General features: G+C 40.7%; 1 protein-coding gene across 4 annotated transcripts in view; it reads left to right on the forward strand.

Moving 5' to 3' along the window:
- The window catches only part of MCTP2 (multiple C2 and transmembrane domain containing 2), a 164,179-nt gene that overhangs the window by 37,653 nt on the left and 106,684 nt on the right, over positions 1 to 19,842 (forward strand). For all 4 annotated transcript variants that reach the window (XM_037910725.2, XM_037910726.2, XM_037910724.2 and 1 more), the window contains exons 3-4: positions 5,384 to 5,446; positions 7,260 to 7,368. In XM_037910725.2, coding sequence (XP_037766653.1) covers positions 5,384 to 5,446; positions 7,260 to 7,368 — 172 coding nt within the window. The remainder of the gene's footprint in view (positions 1 to 5,383; positions 5,447 to 7,259; positions 7,369 to 19,842) is intronic.

A 19,842-nucleotide genomic window follows, 5' to 3' on the forward strand; every position in this document is an offset into this window, starting at 1 on the left:
ATTATGTATCTCTTACTATGGTCAAAGAGACATGGAGCTGCTAGAAAAGCATTCTCTGAGTACCCCCCTGCTTTGGAATTTGCTGCCCTGTCTTGGTGACCTTCAGAAGACCTTGCAAGGCTCCTCTTTTCTCTGGGTCTTTTGAAAACTGAAGTGTTGCTAGAGAGATGATATTTGGGGGAGAATGGATGATTCTTCAGTTTGAATTTTCTTTTGCTTGGGGGCTAGCCATCTATTGTCACTATGTGGTGGTGGCTCTCTGTGTTATGTCTTACCCTTTTAAATAGATGTCAGTAGTGCCTACAGCCTGGCTAAAGTGCCTTTTTAAGTTTTCCATAATATATAATGAATATTTTTATCCTTGCATTTTGGGCACCCAATATTTACCAGTGAATGGATCACAGAAGTGTTTCCTCTGTGTGTCTTATTTTGTTAGCTTATTTAAAATGGTAAATGAAACAAAATACTGGGCTCCATCCTGCTGTCATTCACTCCATTGCAAATTGTAGTAATTTCAGGGACTGCAGTGGAGTGACTCCGGATTTACGCCAGTTTAAATGACAGCAGAATTTGGCCTAATGCAAGGAGGATAGGCTTTGATGAGTGATCACATTTATTAGGTGCCTGCTGAAATGTCGTTATACCCATTATACACTTGAGAAAGGTGGCAGTTTGACAACCCTAAAGATGGAAGTCCAGTTTATCCACAGAACAGGTATATCACAGGCAGCAGCCGTGTAGCCTTCCTGCACACACCAGTGTGCCTCAACTCTGATTTGGAGGGATGACCTCTAAGGATGAAAGAGAGAAGCTTGAGTTTAATAACCCATTTAATCCCTGGCCTCTCTGCTGAGACACCCACAAGGATGCCAATTAATGCCAGTTGTTGGGGTTTCTTTTGAGACATGGATACTTTGGCATGGTAAATGGACTAAGACCACCAAGTTATAACTAGTAACAACTTTACAGTAGGTCACTAACGACCTGGGTCCTATCCCATTGCCTGCTTGTATCTCAACCGTCCCTCCAGATAAGGTCGGAGAAGATGGACATTGTAAGCTCTTTGAGGATAGGTACTGTCTTGCTGTGTGTCTCTACAGCAACAAGCACAGTAGGACTTCAGTCCTGATTAGGGCCTCTGGATACTACCAGAATACAAATAACAATGATAGAGGGAAAATCTCTTCTTACATTTGAGCAGGAATTGGACAGCGCTTTATATTCCGGTTTATAAGGTGAATGACTAAGAAATATTAGCTATGTGAATGATGCTGATTTTACAGTTCAAGTATAGGAGGTCACAGGCCCGCCGACAGCAATTCTGGGCCCCAGGGTAATTGCCCCCTTTGCCACTCCCTCCCCCCATTGGCGGGCCTGGGAGGTCAAATTCTGCAAACCTTATTTGGGCAAAATTCTCCTTGTGACCTTGAGCACCTGATTTAACAGAAGTTTTCTCTGATCCAGATTTGGCTCCCTATGTATCTCTTCTTATTTTGCACTTTCAGTCTAAATCCTTAAAAAATAAAAAAAATGAATTCTCCAAGCTGTGAACCTGAGTCTCTCTTACCTCAGTGTAACTCCATTGACTTCAAAGAAGTTGCTCCTGGCTTCACTATTGATCAGATCAGAATCAGGGTTTGCATATCTCCTATTGTGGGACATTCTGACCAAATGAAATTTGGACCAAAAATGTAAATATGAAAATTTTCATGACTTTCCCCATTTCTGTTAACCTCTTTATATATAATAAAAAAATTTCTATTTTGGAAAAAAAGACTAAATATTGATGTTGCTCAATTTTAATTGCAAAAACTAACTTAGCTGCATTGTTGTTGTATAACACCAAGGAGTCAATGCCATGTTTTTAGGCATGCATATTCAAGAGTCTCAGTGAAATTAGATTTACTAGAATAATAGGACTGTATGGAAACCAAATTATAACTAGTTTCATTATCTGAAAACTATAACTTTGTTCCAAAGATGGGATGCAAAATGTATGGGGAAAAAATAAAGGTTGACCTAATAATTTTGGGGTAGGTGGTTTATCATAAATGGTATGCAGGTAGCAAAGAGACAAATATTTTTCATTTCACTTTTCTGCAATGTTCTTTGCTCTTCCATTTATGCAGTTTATAGCAAAGATGTAGAGCCAGACTATTACCAGTACAGTTGATGGTACTTGACAGAAATTCCTTGAAAGCCTCAGACTGCTAGAAATACTCTGTTTAAGGCAACACAATTGAGATTTTACGCACGCTAGTCAGAAAATTCAAAGTTAAAGGTCCCCAAGCAACTGTAACTCAGCCGTTTCATGTAGAGAGTCTCTTATGTTGCATTATCTGATGATAATTTTGCTGAGTTTAATATGTGTTTGCAATGTGGCCAAGTTATGGTTACAGTGGGAACCATAACTTTAAATTTCCTGCCTATCATGCAGATAAAATGTCAGTTGTAATGTGGCATTAATGTAGTTTTTTAAATGCAATTTATTTTTTGAAAATTAAAAAAGAAAACCAGAGTGATTTAAGTTTTGAAGTATAAATACATTTGCATTTATTCAGTGTATCAATGTCTGTATGACTGAAAGGTGCCTGGGGCAGGAGCTAGTCTTTTTGTTATGTTTGTACAGTGCTTAACACAACAGGGCCCTGATCGTGCCTCTATGCTCCATCAACATGCAAATAATAAATAATGATGACAGCACTTGAAAACTGATTTCTGGGCTGTGTGTGTGTGAGTGAGCGAGCGAGAGAGAGAGAGAATTCTGGGTCGTTTGTGTGTGTGGTGTGTTTAGGAGAGGGATATCATCCTTCTTAGCATTAATCTATGCTGAAATTCTGACCAATGTGATCATCCTGTATGAAACCAGTACAGCTGCCCTCTATGTTATGCCTCCTAAAAGCAGAAGAAATCTGAGCAGGGACCTGTACCAGTGGCCATAGTGTTATCTGGGGTGTCCTGACCCAGATGTCCACTTTTACCCCTACAGATAGCCTATCCATGGCTCAATGCATGAAGTCAGAAGCAGCGGAAGCCTGCTAAAAGTGTGTGTGTGGGGAGGGGGGGGCACTGGTGCCTGAACTGAGGCCCTTCTCCCCAAGCCCTTGCCCCAGCACTGCCTTTTCCCCCAAGGCCCCGCTCCCCTCACCCCATCACTTGTCCTTATGGCTGGTAAAAAGTGATGGGGCCATGGACCTGTGCCCCCCCATTCCAGCGCCCCTGCGTGGAGTACTCCTAAGGTGTGTTTACACTGCACACCACTGGCGGCGGCATGTAAGGTACATGTCGCTACCTGCCTCAGTGAAAGCAGGCTGCATCCACATTGCAATGTGTAGCTACATGTGACCGCTGGGAAAGTCTCTGGCAGGGAGGAGGCAGCAGGATAGAGGCACCATAAGCAGGGAGCTGCCAGCACCTCTTCCCACTACCTCCCCTCTGCTAGAGCCTTTCCCAGCTGTGGGAGTCTTTTCTTACAGTGGAGAAAGGCTGAGCAGCTGCCCACCCATGGAGCCTTTCCCCACTGCAGGGGTCCTGCTGGAGCCTTTCCCGTCTGCCTACCCCCTGCCAGGGACTTTCCCTGCTGCCGGAGCCTGGAAAAGGTTCTGGCAGCAGACAGGCAGCGGGATGCTACACTGCTAAAAACAGCAGTGTAGACGGGGGAGGCACTGCTTGGATGTGTGTAGAGCTGTATAAGGTACGTACTCTAAGGTGCTATTTATACACTGCACACCCCCAAGCACAGGTAAGCGCTCTACGCGCGGTTGTAAGATTTGTGCAGTGTTGACTTACCCATTAAACACCTGCAGATGCAAACTCTAGGGTTTGGAGGAGTCAAGCTTTGGCTGCAGAGGTTGCACCCTGTCCTTCCCTCCATGCCACCTCTTTTCCCATCTGCGCAGAAGTACCAGACAGCATTTTATTCAATTATAAAAGAAAATGGCGCAGAACGTGTTTTCTTTTTCCCCCCCATCTCCTTGAGCACCGTTGTCTCATTCATGAGGGAAACATGTTTTACCAAGTTAAAGACTGAAGAGTGATGTACATCACATGCCAAGTTTGAAGTTTTAAAATTTAAATGGCAGCGTTATTTGAATTTCTAAAATTTTAGTTTGATTTCTTCTTTCTCCCTCCCCAAGCTTAGAAATCTCCAAACTAAAATACACAGTGAGATATTACAAAGATTTCCCCATTAAAAAAACTATGCCTTTGGATTGAGAAAGTGAGTTAGAAATTTCAACCTGAAGTGTCGTTTCCCTTCCCCTTATCTCTAGTATGCTGTTGCTCCTGCTCTTTTTTTTAAGCACCTGGAATTGGGACCGTGACAAAAAATATCTTGTCATCCATAAATATAGCATCGCTAGGACAGTGTTGGAATGCAGAGTGGGAATTCACTAAATTGGTGGAAGTGTAACAATTTCTCAGTCTCTACCCCCCATCCCCACAGTCATCAGCAGGGTTTGAACCAGGAATCTTCATTACTGAAAGCATGGGCCTCTACCATTTGAGCAGAAGAGCTAATTCCAATAGCTGGAAGAACTAGAAGGCTCTTCTTTTCTGTGTGGACCAGCCACTAGAGAGTGAAGATAGCAATATACCATGTAACATGTTTGTGTTAGGCCTGATCCACACCCAACTAGTGCCAATGCAAGTCTGTCAATTATAGCTATTCTGATACAGCCGCTAGTGTGGATGCAGTTGTACCAGTGTAAAGGTATCTTGTATTAGCGTAGTTTATACTCCTTCTTACTTGTGAATAAGCTATGCTGGTATAAATACATTTATAAATACATTATACATAAATATAACTGGGTTCATATTAGAAGGGTTGTACCACTTTAACTATACCAGTATAGCTAACGTGGTACAACTTTTATGTGTAGATGAGGTCTTATAAGCAGAGTTTGTGGTAAAATGGGAGAGCAGTACACAGTGAGTCTTTCAAGTGTCTGAGTGCCTTCATCTCCTACTGGCACCGATAGGAAGTTAGGAGTATTCAGCCTTTCCCATGTTCAGGGCCCAAATGAATGCTTGTGGCAAAGGATATCTGTACTATAAGCCTCACACTTGAAACTGGCTCACCTTTCCAAACGCTGCCTCTGTGCCAATGAAGATGTATTTTACAGTCACTTCCACAGAAGCACTAATTTATCAACTGTTTTTAATGCTACATTTAAACACGCATAGTTGTTTAGATTTTTGGTTTGCTGCCTGCCCCCTCCCACATCTGAAAAGGCAGAGAGCTGTTTAGTTTTAAGGGCATCTATATGTTTGATTCATATTGCATGGAGTATTAAGACCTGAGAATATTTATTGTGGTAGGTGAGGGGAATCCCAATATTTCTTTTGCTTATTTGATGATTTTTTAAAATTTTGTTTTTAACAGCATCCATGTGAAGGGATAGATCTGGAATCTTCAATGTCCTCTCAACTTTTTGATGAACAAATTGTAAGTTTATGAGTTTGAAATGTTTTGAATCCTGAGCAGACTATCTGGGAAAATGGGGGTTAAATTTAGATTTGGATTCAGCTCCTTACAGATAAAGGGAATACTGTACATCTGAATCTTCAACTTCCTTAAAATGTTTTGTTTTGTTTTGGTTTTTTTTTGGTGTGTGGAAAGGGGAGGGGGAAGTGGTGTGAGACAATCACATGTCAAAAGAACTGAGGTACTCTAGAAAACAACATCATTTTCAAATGAGATTTCACAGACAAGCTGCCACATTTTTCAAATACTTTTCAAAAGAAAGGGTTGGATACAAAAGAGCCTTCCAACTGTATTGCTTAGAGAAAAATCTGGTCCTAACAAATTGTTTATTTTGGAGAAATGTGCTGCAAAAAGCACCAGGGTATGTATTCAACTACTTGGAAGATGTAGGAAAAACTTGGAGTGGATTTTGGGACTGAGGGATATTATTTGAATATGGGGGTAGAGCCATTGCAATGTTTATTTGGGCTCAAGCTTTTACTATTCAATTCACCTTTCATCATCCTCCAGGCAGTCTAAAGCAAACCGGGTTATGACACATGCTGGCCATGTTAAAAAGGCATTGTTAACGTACACACACGCTCAGTAGGCGCAATGTGTATTTGCAAAATTTGGATTCAACTCTGGGACTTTTACCATTAACATCCTGAACTCCATTATCTTCCTCCATAATGGTGATATAAATCAGATGTTTTATCTGAAGATACAGTCGGGATGATGGTTTATATTATGGCAACATCTAGAGTTCCCAACCAAGATCAGGGCCCCATTGTGATAAATGCTGCCCAAATACATAGGGAAAGACTGTAAAATATTAGATACCTTAATCTAAATAACATGTCCAGAGAAATGTTATATATTGGCAATGAACATATCTGAGTGGAGATAAATATAAAAAGTACAAGAAAGTAGCAGGAAAGGAACATAATTTTATGTTACTCTGACTTGGAAATCTCAATATGGACATAACCAGCGTACAATGCATATCTACAGTATTATTTGTCATTCTCGCTTATGGCCCATCCTTTATATTACCCCTTTTCTATCTCTTGTGCATGTCTGTGTTGTTGTTCTGGTTACCGTTATTTGCATTATGTATTTGTTATAATTACTGCTAAAGCTGGCTGCAATTCGGGATTTCTAGTTCATAGGAATTTTCAGTATTTCGAAATTTCCTGCAGACCAGAAATTCCAAAAGGATTTGGCTTCGGAAGCTCAGAAACATGTTGTTTCAAAATGAATTATGCTTCCAGACCAAGGCAGCTGCTGTCTGAAATTGACAATAAATAATTGGTCTGCTGCTGAGGCAGCCTGCATGGCAGGGCTGCTTTGGAGCTGTGGACACTAGAAGCCCCAAAGTCCTAAGCAGGCTGCCGGGAAACCAGACAGGTTTCTTTTGGAACTCTGCCTGTGATTTGATAAAAGTTCATCAAACTCAAGATGTTTCTGGAAAATAATTTTCGGGTTAGCCGAATCAGCGTTTTCCGACAAAGCTCTGTCTTGTTGGAAATTCCCGACCAGCAATATTTATGATTAAAATGAAGAAAATAGGTAATTCTGACACAGGCTTTAAAACAAAGCCTTTGAAAGTTGGCTTGTGTGGGAGTGCGTGTGCATGCGCCAAGACATGCGTAACCAGGATTCCTCTTGCATAAGGAGAGGAAACGAGGCCTGTGACTTTCAAGTCACTCCAGAAATAGAAAGCAGGTTTTTGTGTGTGAGCTGAGCTGTATAGATGGTGAAACTGATGACTGGCTTCTTTGCCTTGCCACAGCCTCTTGAGGAAGGAAATGACTGTTTGAGCAGCTTGTCCAGCTCCTTTGCTTACCTACTGACAATACACCTGAAAGAAGGCCGGAACCTGGTCATTAGGGATCGCTGCGGTGAGTCTGCCTTTTGATGTACAGCAGATAACTCTCTTTTGGGGAAAAAAAAAAAAAACAAGAACAAACTACGGTCCTGATTCTCCCTTCACTTTCTTTTCACACCAGTCTAACTCAATTGGCTTCTCACTTACTCTGGTGTGAATCAGGGGAGAATCAGGCACTACTTCTGTCTGCCAGCCTGCCAGTCAAAATGTTAAATTTCCTGTCATATAATCACCCTAGGTACACAAGGGAGGGGACGGGCAGATATATATTGCTGCTTTTCCCAGGTTTGAGAATTACATATGTTGCAACATGACCTTGTAAAGCACATGCTTTCCTCCAAGTACTCCTTTTCTTTTAGTTCAATTCTAGTTTACTTAAAGGAAACCAAAGGATGTTTTGAAATCCAGTGGGTGGTAGTGAAGGGGAAGACCAACAGCTTTGTGATTTCAAGGATGGTGTCTAAAATATGTGTTTTATAGGGAGGAAGTTAGTAAAGATCTTGGAACTTGAGGGCTGCAACGTAGGGAGCGTTCACTTCTGAGGGTAGGGATTATGTAGTTTCACCTAATAAGGCTTTGGGTGTATGTTTTATGGCTTAGTGAAAGGAAGGTCAGAAAGACATTGAGGAAATGAGTTAATCAGTGGGACATTATTCAAATATTATGGAAAATGTTTGAATTTGGGTCGCTGCTGGCTTGAGAGAGTAGCACGTAGTCCTTGACTGTATGCAGGAGCATTTCCTTTAACAGCTTAGACCTGGGTCTCTTTGCCTCTCCAGAAATACAATTACTAGTGTTAATTATAACACTCTGTCCATGGAGAAACCTCTGAGTACTCTTACATTGCAAACGTGTAAGCACTTTCTCTCTTGAAACTGAGCAATAGGGTAAAAGTACACATGAGTAACAGGATAAGCATGGACCTGTTATAAAGATGTATTCACTTTCTTATAATGGGCCCTGGCTTGTTGTTGGGCTCCTTTCCGATTACTAGCCAGACGGTAAGCTCCTTGCCAGGGACTGTTATCTTTCTCTGGCCAGCTCCTAACATTCTGAAGACATTAATAAATAGATGTTATGTAGTCTAAATCCTTTACTTATTAAACAGAACTGCTCTTTGTTGAAGTATTTTTTGACAGGGCAGCGTGTCACCAGGTTCACTAGAAACCATATATGTCAGAACAAGTCTTGCTGTTGGATGGCTCTGTGGAAAGGACTCTCTACTTGCTACAAATGAGCAACTTGGGCAGAGGAATGTTTCCCTAGAAGAGAGAAGGGAGAAGGCACTCTTAATCTCACATTGTATTTGCTGTGTCTTAGCGAGGCATTGCGCAATTCAGCTCAGTGTAATGTGACAACACAAAGACAATCCAGGGCAAGATGGATTATTGTTGGTTTGTTGGTTTAGAGAGGGCATGCATGGGGAGATGTGCAATCAATAAATTCCTCCTGTATTTGCATACAGAGAAGTACAAAACGGGTGTCTGCCAATCTGGCCATCTATCTTCACATTGCTATAATATCTATACACAAACCCTCGACTTTAAAAGCACAGTTATGATCAGACTTTTGCCGTTGTGGTGCTTTTGACTCTCAGGTTTTTCTTCGTGAGAAATTTAGCTGGGCTAATCTGCAGCCATCAGTGTTAGGGTAAGAGATGGGTTTTGAAATGTATTCTTAAAGGTGGAAAGTCCTGGGTTCATCCTACCCTCCAGTAATGGGGGAATTTAATAGATAAAGGCCTGACACTAAGAGTGCCCTGCCACTGAGAGTCTGACGGTTGATCTGTCGGCCCACAAAGTCTTGGTAGGACACCGTGTCATCGGAGTTGCAAAGAGGCAGTTCCTGAAATAGCTATGGCCCTACTCTAAGATGGAGCTCTAGTATTTGATAAGGAGCCAGTGTACGGCACGGTACATTTTATGATGTGCTCTCACTGGCCTTTTTTACCTAGAAGGTGGGTTGCTCTGCCCCATGCTGTAAGTATATGCTTCTGTCTAGGTAAAAGAATGCAACCTATTAAATTAGACAGAGTAAATATTCAGGGTCATTCCACTTTTATTGGCAAAGAATACAACGTAAGTTACTGGGCACCTGAAAATGTCCAGTTAGGAAATGGATCAGTCTGAATGTGAAATCCATTAAATGTCTTAAACAATGTAATAAACTTCAGCCAGTTTGGTTATATTGGAATGGATGTGGGAAGCTTCAAAAAGATTTCAGTGCATTTATTACTCCTCAGGCTTTCCTGATTGCTCTGGCAAAGATTTCAAGTTACCTCTCTGTGCATGTGGAAAAGCTTATTTGCATGTGTGTAGATAGGTAGTTTTGAATATAGTTACCTGGTTCATATCTGCACATGGATCACTGGGGGGTTTTCCTTCTAAGAGACCTCCTGAAAATGTGAAGCTTTCAGATTTATTTATTATTTTTGCCCCCCAGAGTGCCAGCTGATGCTCCTGAAAAGTTTGGGAACCAGAAACCTACCCAGCTAACCAAGCAGTGCAGTTAAACACAGCTATCAGACGGGTTTAAAACCCATAACCCTAGCTGCTTTACTCGTGTGGTGGCATAGTGCTATAAGCAAATAAGTATTTTGGTTCTGTAGGTCTTCTGGGACTCTTGTAAGCAGGGTTGGTGCATTTCATTGGGATTTTACATTGTTTGTTGGAAATGCTCTTAACTTACTAAAAAAGTGCAGATAAGCATCATCTGGCAAACTGCAGCAATGTTGTGCTGTATAGCAGTCACAGTGGAGAGTATGTCAGAGGCATTCGTATGTTAAGAATACCCAATATCACTGTACCACTCAGGGGTTTGCTCATATTTGAGATCCTATTGCAAATCTAGGGGTAAATTCCTTTCCAGTGACACGATGAGCTTCAGCCTAAGATTTCTTGTCTGTTACTATTCTTTCTCATATGACCATCCCTGTGTATGTCATATGCAGAAAAACCAAGATATATAAAGCTGTTAATATGAAATCAATAAGGTCTGAAACAGTTGGCATGGCCTAATTTCAACCAATTTTAGTTTAACATGTTTTATAGTATTCTTGTCCTAAATCCTGGGGAATATAATTTAAGAAGACCACAAACGCTTATAAATTTTGCATAAAAAGTTATTCGTCAACCTAGATCTATTTTGGTAACATTATTCTTTGACTGCTCACCACTTTAATTTGTTAATTTTTGTTCAAAGATTGTGTGATCATATTGGGGAAACATGATTCAAGATGCACAGTATAACTATGTACAAAAATTACCACTTATATGGGGGGTGGGGGTGGGAAACGCTATGATCTTTATTTACAGACTGATCATCCACAAGCTCTTTAAATGGATAAATATGTCATGGACTGTGATAGAATATGTTATAGCTAGACATGAAAAACTGTGTTAGTGGTGCCCTCTTGTGATCATTTTAAATGCTGCAATACACTTCGGGAAGAATGAAATTATAGTACTGGGCACTTCCCTGGAACTCTTCCATGGTGGAACTCCAAAAGCTTTACAAATATTAACTAATTAACCTGCTCAGTCCCTCCAATTGCATTCCACTACTTAAACAGCATCTGCATTCCACTCCATTCCAGAAGTGGCGCAGTTAACAGCGTACACGAGTGCTACAGAAAAAGTTAGGGCAAGAAATGAAGAACATGTTAATTGGTCAATACTCCAGGGGACAGATGAAGTTAAGAACAGAAGAACGGCCATACTAGGTCAGACCAAAGGTCCATTGAGCCCAGTGTCCTGTCTTCTGAAAGTGGCTAATGCCACATGCCTCAGAGGGAATGAACAGAACAGGTAATCATCAAGTGATCCATTCCCTGTCCCCTATTCCCAGCTTCTGGCAAACAGAGGCTAGGGACACCATCCCTGATCATCCTGGCTAATAGCCATTGATGGACCTATCCTCCAGGAACTTATCTAGTTCTCTTTTGAACCCTGTTATAGTCTTGACTTTCACAACATCCTCTGGCAAGGAGTTCCACAGATTGACTGTGCGTTGTGTGGAAAAAAATACTTCCCTTTGTTTGTTTTAAACCTGCTGCCTATTATTTTCATATGGTGACCCCTAGTTCTTGTGTTATGAGGAGGAGTAAATAACACTTCCTTATTTACTTTCTCCACACCGTCATGATTTTATAGACCTCTATCATATCCCCCCTTAGTCGTCTCTTTTCCAAGCTGAAAAGTACCAGTCTTCTTAATCGCACCTCATACGGAAGCTGTTCCATACCCCCTAATCATTTTTGTTGCACTTTTCTGAATTTTTTCCAATTCCAATATATCTTTTTTGAGATGGGACCACATCTGCACGCAATATTTAAGATTACTGGTGTTGGTGTGTAGCCAAGATATCAGAGTCGATAAATCTGCTGGTGTTTCTTCACCCCCCTCCCCCCCCGCCCCAATCTCCTCAGAAGGACATCACGTCCAGCATCCCAGGCCTTCCTAACACTACGCTGTGGTTTTTGTCCAAAAGTAACAGAGGAAAGCATGCTGCCTATTCAGTTGCCAGCACTTCTGAACTAGCTGTTCTAATAGAGATTAAAATGAGAGTGCAAGTCTATCATTGCCCCACCCACAATCACAGAATTGCCCCTACTGCCTACCGAATATAGATGTTTTTCTTCAGGTGGCTCTTCCCAGACTGGCTGATCATCTTCCCTCCTGCTGGGCTGATGCTGGGAGCTTCAGATGCATTTAATGGATTCACTGCTCCTCGCCAGCCATCGCACTTCCTCAGAACTCACCAACTATATTGTTAACATCTATTAAGTACTAATTAATGAAACTTGGCTAAATTCATCTCAGGTGTAACTTCACTGCCATCCACAACCTGTGAAATCCACAGTTACATCAGGGCAGGGGCAAATCTGATTTTCTTCATGATCTTTCACCTGTTTCCTTCATTTTCTCCTCTTCTTTCCTTCTACTGTATACTACTCCCCCAGTCTATTTTTAATTGTTCTCCATTTTCTTCTCGCCCTTCTCTTCATAGCCCTAATTCCAGGGTCTGTTCTCCTTTTTGCTCTGGTTTGTGTTTCTTCCTCATTCCCTCAGGTTCTCTTTCGCTCCCCCTCTTCATCCTTATTCCCCATCCCCTTAATCCTGTGCTCCTCCCCAATTACTTTCTTTACTCCTTCATTCTCCCTTTTGCTTTCTCTCCCACCTATTCTCTCACTCTTCCATTCCTGACAATCTTGCCTTTTTTCCTTTCCTCCCCGCCCCCACCTTTATACTTGCTGTGTTTGGGTGCAGGGGGAACAGTTTCTCAAATCAGCTGGAATCTGACCCAGCTCTGTACGTACTCTACTGCTTTCTACAAAATGGTTAAGCAGTGGGGGAAAGAAAATAGAGATTAGGGTGTGTGTGTGTGTGCTTCCTCTCTTTGCTCAGCTGCTGCAGGGAGGATGGTTCCCTGGAGAAGGAGGGAAATTTCCATCCACCAGATACTCTGCCTGTGGAGTTCTGCTCAGTGTCACTCCCTGCTAACAGTGAGGAGAGGAAGGGCCCAATCTGTTGTTTAATTGATTAATACTCAATTGTCTCCTATGGTTTCCTGTTGGGGACAGGTGGTAGTTTAGTAGTAGCCAATTTAAGAGTGCAGCTGGATTCTGCATAAACCCCCTTGCTATTCACAGACACAAGGATGAAGGTTTTTGGAGTGCTTTTTGCCAGATCTGTAACCTGGCCTGTGTTAAAGCCTAGAAGTCTATTGACCAAGTACTGACCTTATTTCACCTTATCTAGCCTATGGGAACTACATAGGCTCTCACCACAAGGCAGTTTAGCAGCAGGCCAAATCAGTTTACTTCACCTTACTATGACACGTGCAGGTTGAGTCTATCCTCCCTATAGTAGCTTGATATCCATAAGTCTGTAGTTCTCATAATGAAAGAACTGAATACTGGAGTGTGTGCATCTGCACAAGTCTCTGTACTGGATTGAGCCAAACTGTACATTTTTACTGCTGAAAGCATTTGTTAAACATAGGTTTATTCTTTCACGCATTGATGGTTCCCTTTGACTTTCTGGGTATGTTTCAAGTCCTATCTATTTAACCAGTAGACGTGCTTTTGTGGCAAAGGGTTTGGTTAATTTTGTGTCTTGGGGAGTTTTTATTATCAGTAGTTGATGTGTTAAATTGTGGGGTAGATGGATATTTGTGAATGTTTAACTTTGGTATGGTAAATTGTAAGAAATCATCATAAGTGCATTTTGTTAATGAAATATACAAACTTATAAGTAGTGTGGGTGCTGCTGAAAACTGTTCAGGATTCCAGGGTGTTAAGATCGTTCCATTACAATTTCCTGGGTTTCAGAAAAGCTTAATTTCTCTTCTCTCTGACCTTCTACATGCTGCTGGACCCGCACATTTCTGTGGACTACTTTTTTTGGTTGTCTCTCTGATCCTTTCATGTCTGATCCCTCAGCTCTGATATCCAGCTCTGATATTCTTGGAATTAGAAGTGAGTTAATCCCTTTTTGATTTGTTTTACTCTTACAGTCCTTTTTCCAAGTGCTGTGTGTTATTAAACTGAGCCGTTCTAATGAGACCTGAAATGCTCTGCTCCTTCACAGTGCTGATATGTTGTGACTGTGCATGCTACTGGCCTTCTGAATCATTTTGTGCAACAGTACAATTGTGTCACTTTGCAGTACTGTGATGTCACACGTGCCTTTTCTGTAATGAAGTGGTCTCTTTCTCTCCTGTTATTTGAGGATTCAATTGACAATTGGTAAAGCGTTAAAACATTCAAATATGCTACTATAACAAGAAACAGAAACTCAGCTCTTCTTGGTGAGATTCAGTTTCTATATTGTGGTTAGGGTGAGGCCAGTAGCTGGCTTTGAGCCTTAAGGTATTTTTTGTCCTGAAACTCTGTGTGGTTATGCTGTGTATCATTGCAACTTTTTTCTGTGAAATGATGTGCACTGAGTGGCTTAGTCTTTTTCTGGCCACATACTCTAACAAAATCCATCTTTCTCTCTCTCTTCCACACCAGTCTCCAATGAACATACTCTTGATTTTTTTTACACTTTTACACTTCTGCGTCAGTTTTAACATTAACTTTGAGTCTCTTCCTTTCTCTCTGTGGGTTCCTAATAACTTCCTGTTGTTCCGTGGTTTGATCTGTCTTCTTTCATCTCTTTAGAGATAGTGTGTGTGCAGATCTGTTTGTTTGATTTCCTCACATGCTTCCCCGCTTTTTCCCAAATCCAGGCAGAGCAGGAGAGTATTCACCCCTGCATGAGGTGCTTATTTCTATATTCTTGCATGCCCATCTCATGACTTTGCGGATTGATTGGGATTCACTTGACTAGATCCTTTGAGGTTCACCATTCGGTACAAAGTAAATTTTAAAAAATGAATACCTAAAGCATTTCTATTTAAACTGGGCCATAACTAAAAAATACTGTGATACTTTCACGATGCTCGGCTATCCAGTGCCAGGCTATTAATGTGATTATAGAGTACCAGACCACAGTGGAAAGGGCTGTTTTTTAATATGTCATTGAGCACATTGTCAGCAAATAAGACTATTGTTTAGAATGCAAGTGTTCATAACAGCTAGACTGAATAGTTCACAGTAAATAAGTTATCTGATAAATGTAGACTCTCTCTGCTTTCATGGTATCTGCAATCAGATCATTAGTTCCTCAGATCTATGATTCAGATTTACTAGGCAACTTTCTACCCCAATGATTTTGCTTTAAGACTTAATTGTGAACAGTTTGCAAATATCTGGAATTTGAGCCATGTTGGATAGTTACAAGTTGCCAGGTAAATCACCTTGTGTTGTCTCTCTTCCCTGAGTGCTGGAACATGCAACAACTTTCACTATGAGTACTGGGATATCCCAGCTGCAAATTCGGTTTCTGTAAGTGCTTGTGCATGTAACTCTGAAACTTTGCCTCCCACATACGCTCATTCCAGTACACACAATCACTTGCATGATCGTGAGAAATGGACATGCAAGGGGAAAGAACATGACCAGAGTGGTTTCATCTAAAAACGAGAACTGTTAATAGAAAATGTTAAGTAGTGTCAATCAAGCTTTGGGAAGAAAAACGTAAAATCTCAAACCTATGCTGAATACCGCCTCCAACAATCCATCCTTTATCTTAGGCAACCACATGAAAGCATTCTTAGGTAATGCCTGCATTATGCAGGAGGTCAGACTTGATTGTCTTTTCTGGCCCTAAAGTCTGTGAATTTTTCAATACAATTTTTTTCTCCCTCTAATAGAAAAAACACCTGTGTTAAGTATTTCCTGGGCCTTGGGGTGGTTGCATAAAACAGGTTTCACTGTATTGTAGAAAATATAACTTCCTATTGGGAGTGCTAGGTACCCCAAATGATTAAGACTCTAAATGGAAGGTGCTGTCAAAAATGTATAAAATAACACAATCTGGATGTTATGGAATGATCTTATCATTAGAATCCATCCTCCCTTCCTCCTGTGATATTGACGTGGTTAGGGAGGCATTACACTAATGAGATCAGGTGACTGTGCTGCCCTATGTGGATTGAGTTGGTGTCAGTCGAGTTCCACGTGGGCAGGAGTCCAAACCATACTAGACACCATCACAGTTGACACTAATTAGCTGGCTTTTTGGCAGTCCCTGCAGAGAGGCCAAGTGCTGAATGGACTTGGTGACTGAATTCCCCTCACACCTCTAGTGGTGGTCCCTTCAATGAAAGATGAGAGTCCCATTACCCAAGTGGGAGTGGGGAATCTTGTGCTTCCATTGTGCCTATTTCGTGTATAATTAGAGGGCTTCAGTCTCTGGAGCCCTCAATCCATCATCTTTCACCAGCTGAAATTTACTTCCACTTTTTAAAGTTTTTCATGACATCCTCCACATTTTTAATACATACTCCATGGAAAATTGGCATACACAAAACAAATGAAAAATACAGTTGTGGAATCCTCATGGGAAGGCCATTTAAAAGTTGTTATATGGTGTTGGCTTTAAAAAAAGAAAAAGCTTGTCACGTAAGTCCCTCACATTCCATAAACTTTCTCAGAGATCTGCTCAGTGCAATACATTTTATGCTGCAGTTACATGGTTCTAAAAAGAAACCAGCCTGCACAAGCATGTGTAGGTGTATGCGCCTTAGAAGCTGAGCGATTCCCTTTGGGAACATACATTTCTTCTCTCCCAGATGCCCTTTGCATTTATCAGAGCAGTCATTGTTTCAGAGAGGTGAGTTGCTATAACTTTCTTGTTGGTTGTTCTCAATGGATAGGTGTCCATATCACAAAATTTGCCACCATAAATAGCTCCATCTGGGACCTTTGTTAACAATTTTTATAGTAATGTCACAAGAGGACACAGCAGCAGCACCACGAAGGTCCCAGAGTGCGGCTGCACACCCCAGCTTGCCATGTAGTAACTTGCTATGTAGCCAAGCCTTTAACTGTGCTCACACCAGCGCGTTGTGAGTTCAGCGTAAGAATGACACTCTCACAACATTGACAACTGATTCTACCCAAAAAACTTTGAAACAAATCAACTTAAAAAACAAAAAGTACATTAATAAAGTTTAATTAACCAAAATTCCTACCCCACACAGAGCTTTTACCCCAAAAGAAGCACCAAAGACTCTATTAATTCTACAAGGAACTTAGTTACTCCTTTTTAGAAGGTGCTCAGAGATTGTGGTGATGGGCAGAGTGTGAAACCCTAAGATAGATTCTATTCCATGTAGCTTCTTATACCAGCCTCATCACTAGTATTTGAGCAGCTTCCAGTAGCACATCAAGCAACGTGCGTAACTTGTCATATGTGGTTTGTTCTTTCTCTCATCTTTTCCCCCAGGGGAGAATTGTGTAGTGTTTTGGTTTGGTAAATTTGTGCGGTTTGTGTGCTCACACCATGCGCGGGAGCGAGGGTGTGTGTGTGTGTGTGTGTGTGAGATGTACAGTCTGAATGCATTACAAAAGGCAAGTTTAAAGAAATGTGCTTTGCACTTGATGCGGAAGAAAGGTGGTTAGGATTGTGATGGTCCTTAGTTCCTGTGGGTGTTCATTCCACAGCCTTGGATTGGCCCAACATAAAGCTCAGTTTCCTGCACACACAAGCTTTACCCTTATGGTAAATATTGCACCATGCTCTTCATCACTTCCTGGGTGCACTCCCACCATCTATTCTCTTGGTCCTCCTATGGTTTTCTCTACCCATGTCACTAATGAACATGTGCCTTAGCTTCCATGTTTTTTTTAATGCCACTGGATGCTTTCTTGCTTCAGAAAAAGACCAGTATTAATTAATTATTGCATCATGGGTTGCTCTGACCTTCTGCAAGACATCTCGCGTGCTGCTTACAAGGTGCATTTTACAAAACATCTCTTGTCTGCCTCCTTGTTTTTATCAGGCGTCAACTCACATTCTCCTTCTAAAAGCAGTGGCTCATTTCTAAGCTTATATATGTTCCACACACCTCTTCACTGGCAAAGTGTTCTGGTTTAATTTCCTTCATAGTTTACCGGAGGCATTTGCTTCTAAACCATTCTAAACACACACACACAGCTTTTCAAGTACACAAGCTTTTTCATTTTTTTCCTGCTTCCCCCAGTAGATATTTTATTCCATTTTTGTTATTTCTGTATTAGAGTGTTGGTTTTTTTTTTCATTTGAAACAAAAATACCAGTGATCCATCTTATAATGTTTTTTGTCATTATTGTAAACAACTGTAGTAATATTATTTCTATGGGTTTGCTGAAAAATTACACTTGATTCTATATGGCTATAAAATAAGTCTGCAAAATATTATTAGAAATAAATTCATTTTCTTTTCCATATTAAAATTTGGAATTTAATATCCTAAAACAACAATTAAAATGATCTCGGATACATGCTGTATGGTTTTCTTTGTTTGAGTTCTTAGGATTGTGGCACCGATAGATCTTTGTATTTCTAAATACAGATATTTTTAATTCCTTGCATACCCAGCAAACTGATCTCTAGAAGATGAATATGTGGTTTGAAATAACACCAGGTCTGCTATTCCTTTTTCAAAGTGTGAAACAAGTGTGTAGGGTTAGTAAATAAAGTTGATGTGGCAAATCTCATAATAGCTGCTAGAGGGCAGCAGTAACCATTTAAAAACACTATGAACTCTTTCTGAGGAAACTAAACCCTATCTAGTTACTGTGCGCAGAATACTTTTGTTTGTTTAGGCAACTTCAAGTCCCAGTGAACTTAGTCCACCTATACTGAGTGAATGGCCTTCAGTGTTACAGGATAAGCCGCTTTTCTAGGAAAAAATACTACTCAAAAATAATCCACTAAAAGCATGGTAAAAAGAAGGTCTTTCATATAGCCCAAAACCTTACTCCTGTTGAAGTCAAAGGCAAAGCTCCTTTTTGACTTCAATAGTGCAGGTCCATAGTGCTTTTGTGCCTGAATTCTTATTGTCTGTTCAGTTTAGAAGATAAACTCCCCCTGCACTTGGAAGTAATCTTATATATATAATATATACACACCCCCCCACATTCACATGCTCACTCACAACTGCAGAAGATAATGAATGACTCTTTAATATGAAAGTTAAGTATATTTAACAATCCATGGGGTTATAAACCCCAAGGAGAAGGAAGAAAGGGTTATATAGTGTGCTTTCATCCTGGCCAATGCTGACTAGCACGCACAGTCTGACTAATTACTTTAAATGCAAGCCAGCTGCTTAACGGGTTGTAAAATCCATGGAAGGATCACAGTTTGAAAAAGGAAAAAATGAGAAACTGATTTTAATTAAAAATAAAATGGGTATGGTGAAAATTATTTAAAATAACCAATGACATTAAAATAAGTACCCTTCCTTTAATTAAAAAAAAAGCGCCCCAAAATCTTAGTCACAACAGAATCATTTTTCAGAGGTCACATTTTTTTCCTCTATTTTTATTGGGCTTTTGCTTAAGACTCCAAGAAGCAAATCAGCACGTGTTCATGCTTGCTTTATTTCTAGGTCATTGAGCACTTTTCTGTCATTTTCCAACTTATTGAAAATAAATTTCAAAATCCTGAGCCATGCTCTTACCCAGTTTGGAAGAGAATTAAGCTAAACTGAATTAAATCCACTTGAATTCTGAACGTGTGTGTCCACACAGGGTTTTAATGTGGTTTAACTAATCTAATTTAAATGCACACCTTTAGTTCAGATTAATTCTCCTGTGTCCCCATGGAGACAAGTCCTAAGAAAAAGAGAACCGAGACACTGAAAAAGCTAAACAAATTAGTTGTGTATTCCTCCCCCACCCTTTCTGAAAAAGGGTTGTGGTTTAGGGTTTTGTTCTGCTCCATTTCTAATCTGATGCCATTGCCAGAAAAGATTTTATGTTCTTGCTATTTGGTTCTGTCAGAATAAGTACCATAGAGCTGCATTGTTTGTGAAGCTCCTGATGCAAAGGTTAAAGTCCATCTGTTGGCTGACAGTGAGACGTCATCTCGTCATTTGTCAGTCTGAGAG

This window comes from Chelonia mydas, chromosome 10 (genome assembly GCF_015237465.2).
Source record: "Chelonia mydas isolate rCheMyd1 chromosome 10, rCheMyd1.pri.v2, whole genome shotgun sequence".
Classification (NCBI taxonomy): domain Eukaryota; kingdom Metazoa; phylum Chordata; order Testudines; family Cheloniidae; genus Chelonia; species Chelonia mydas.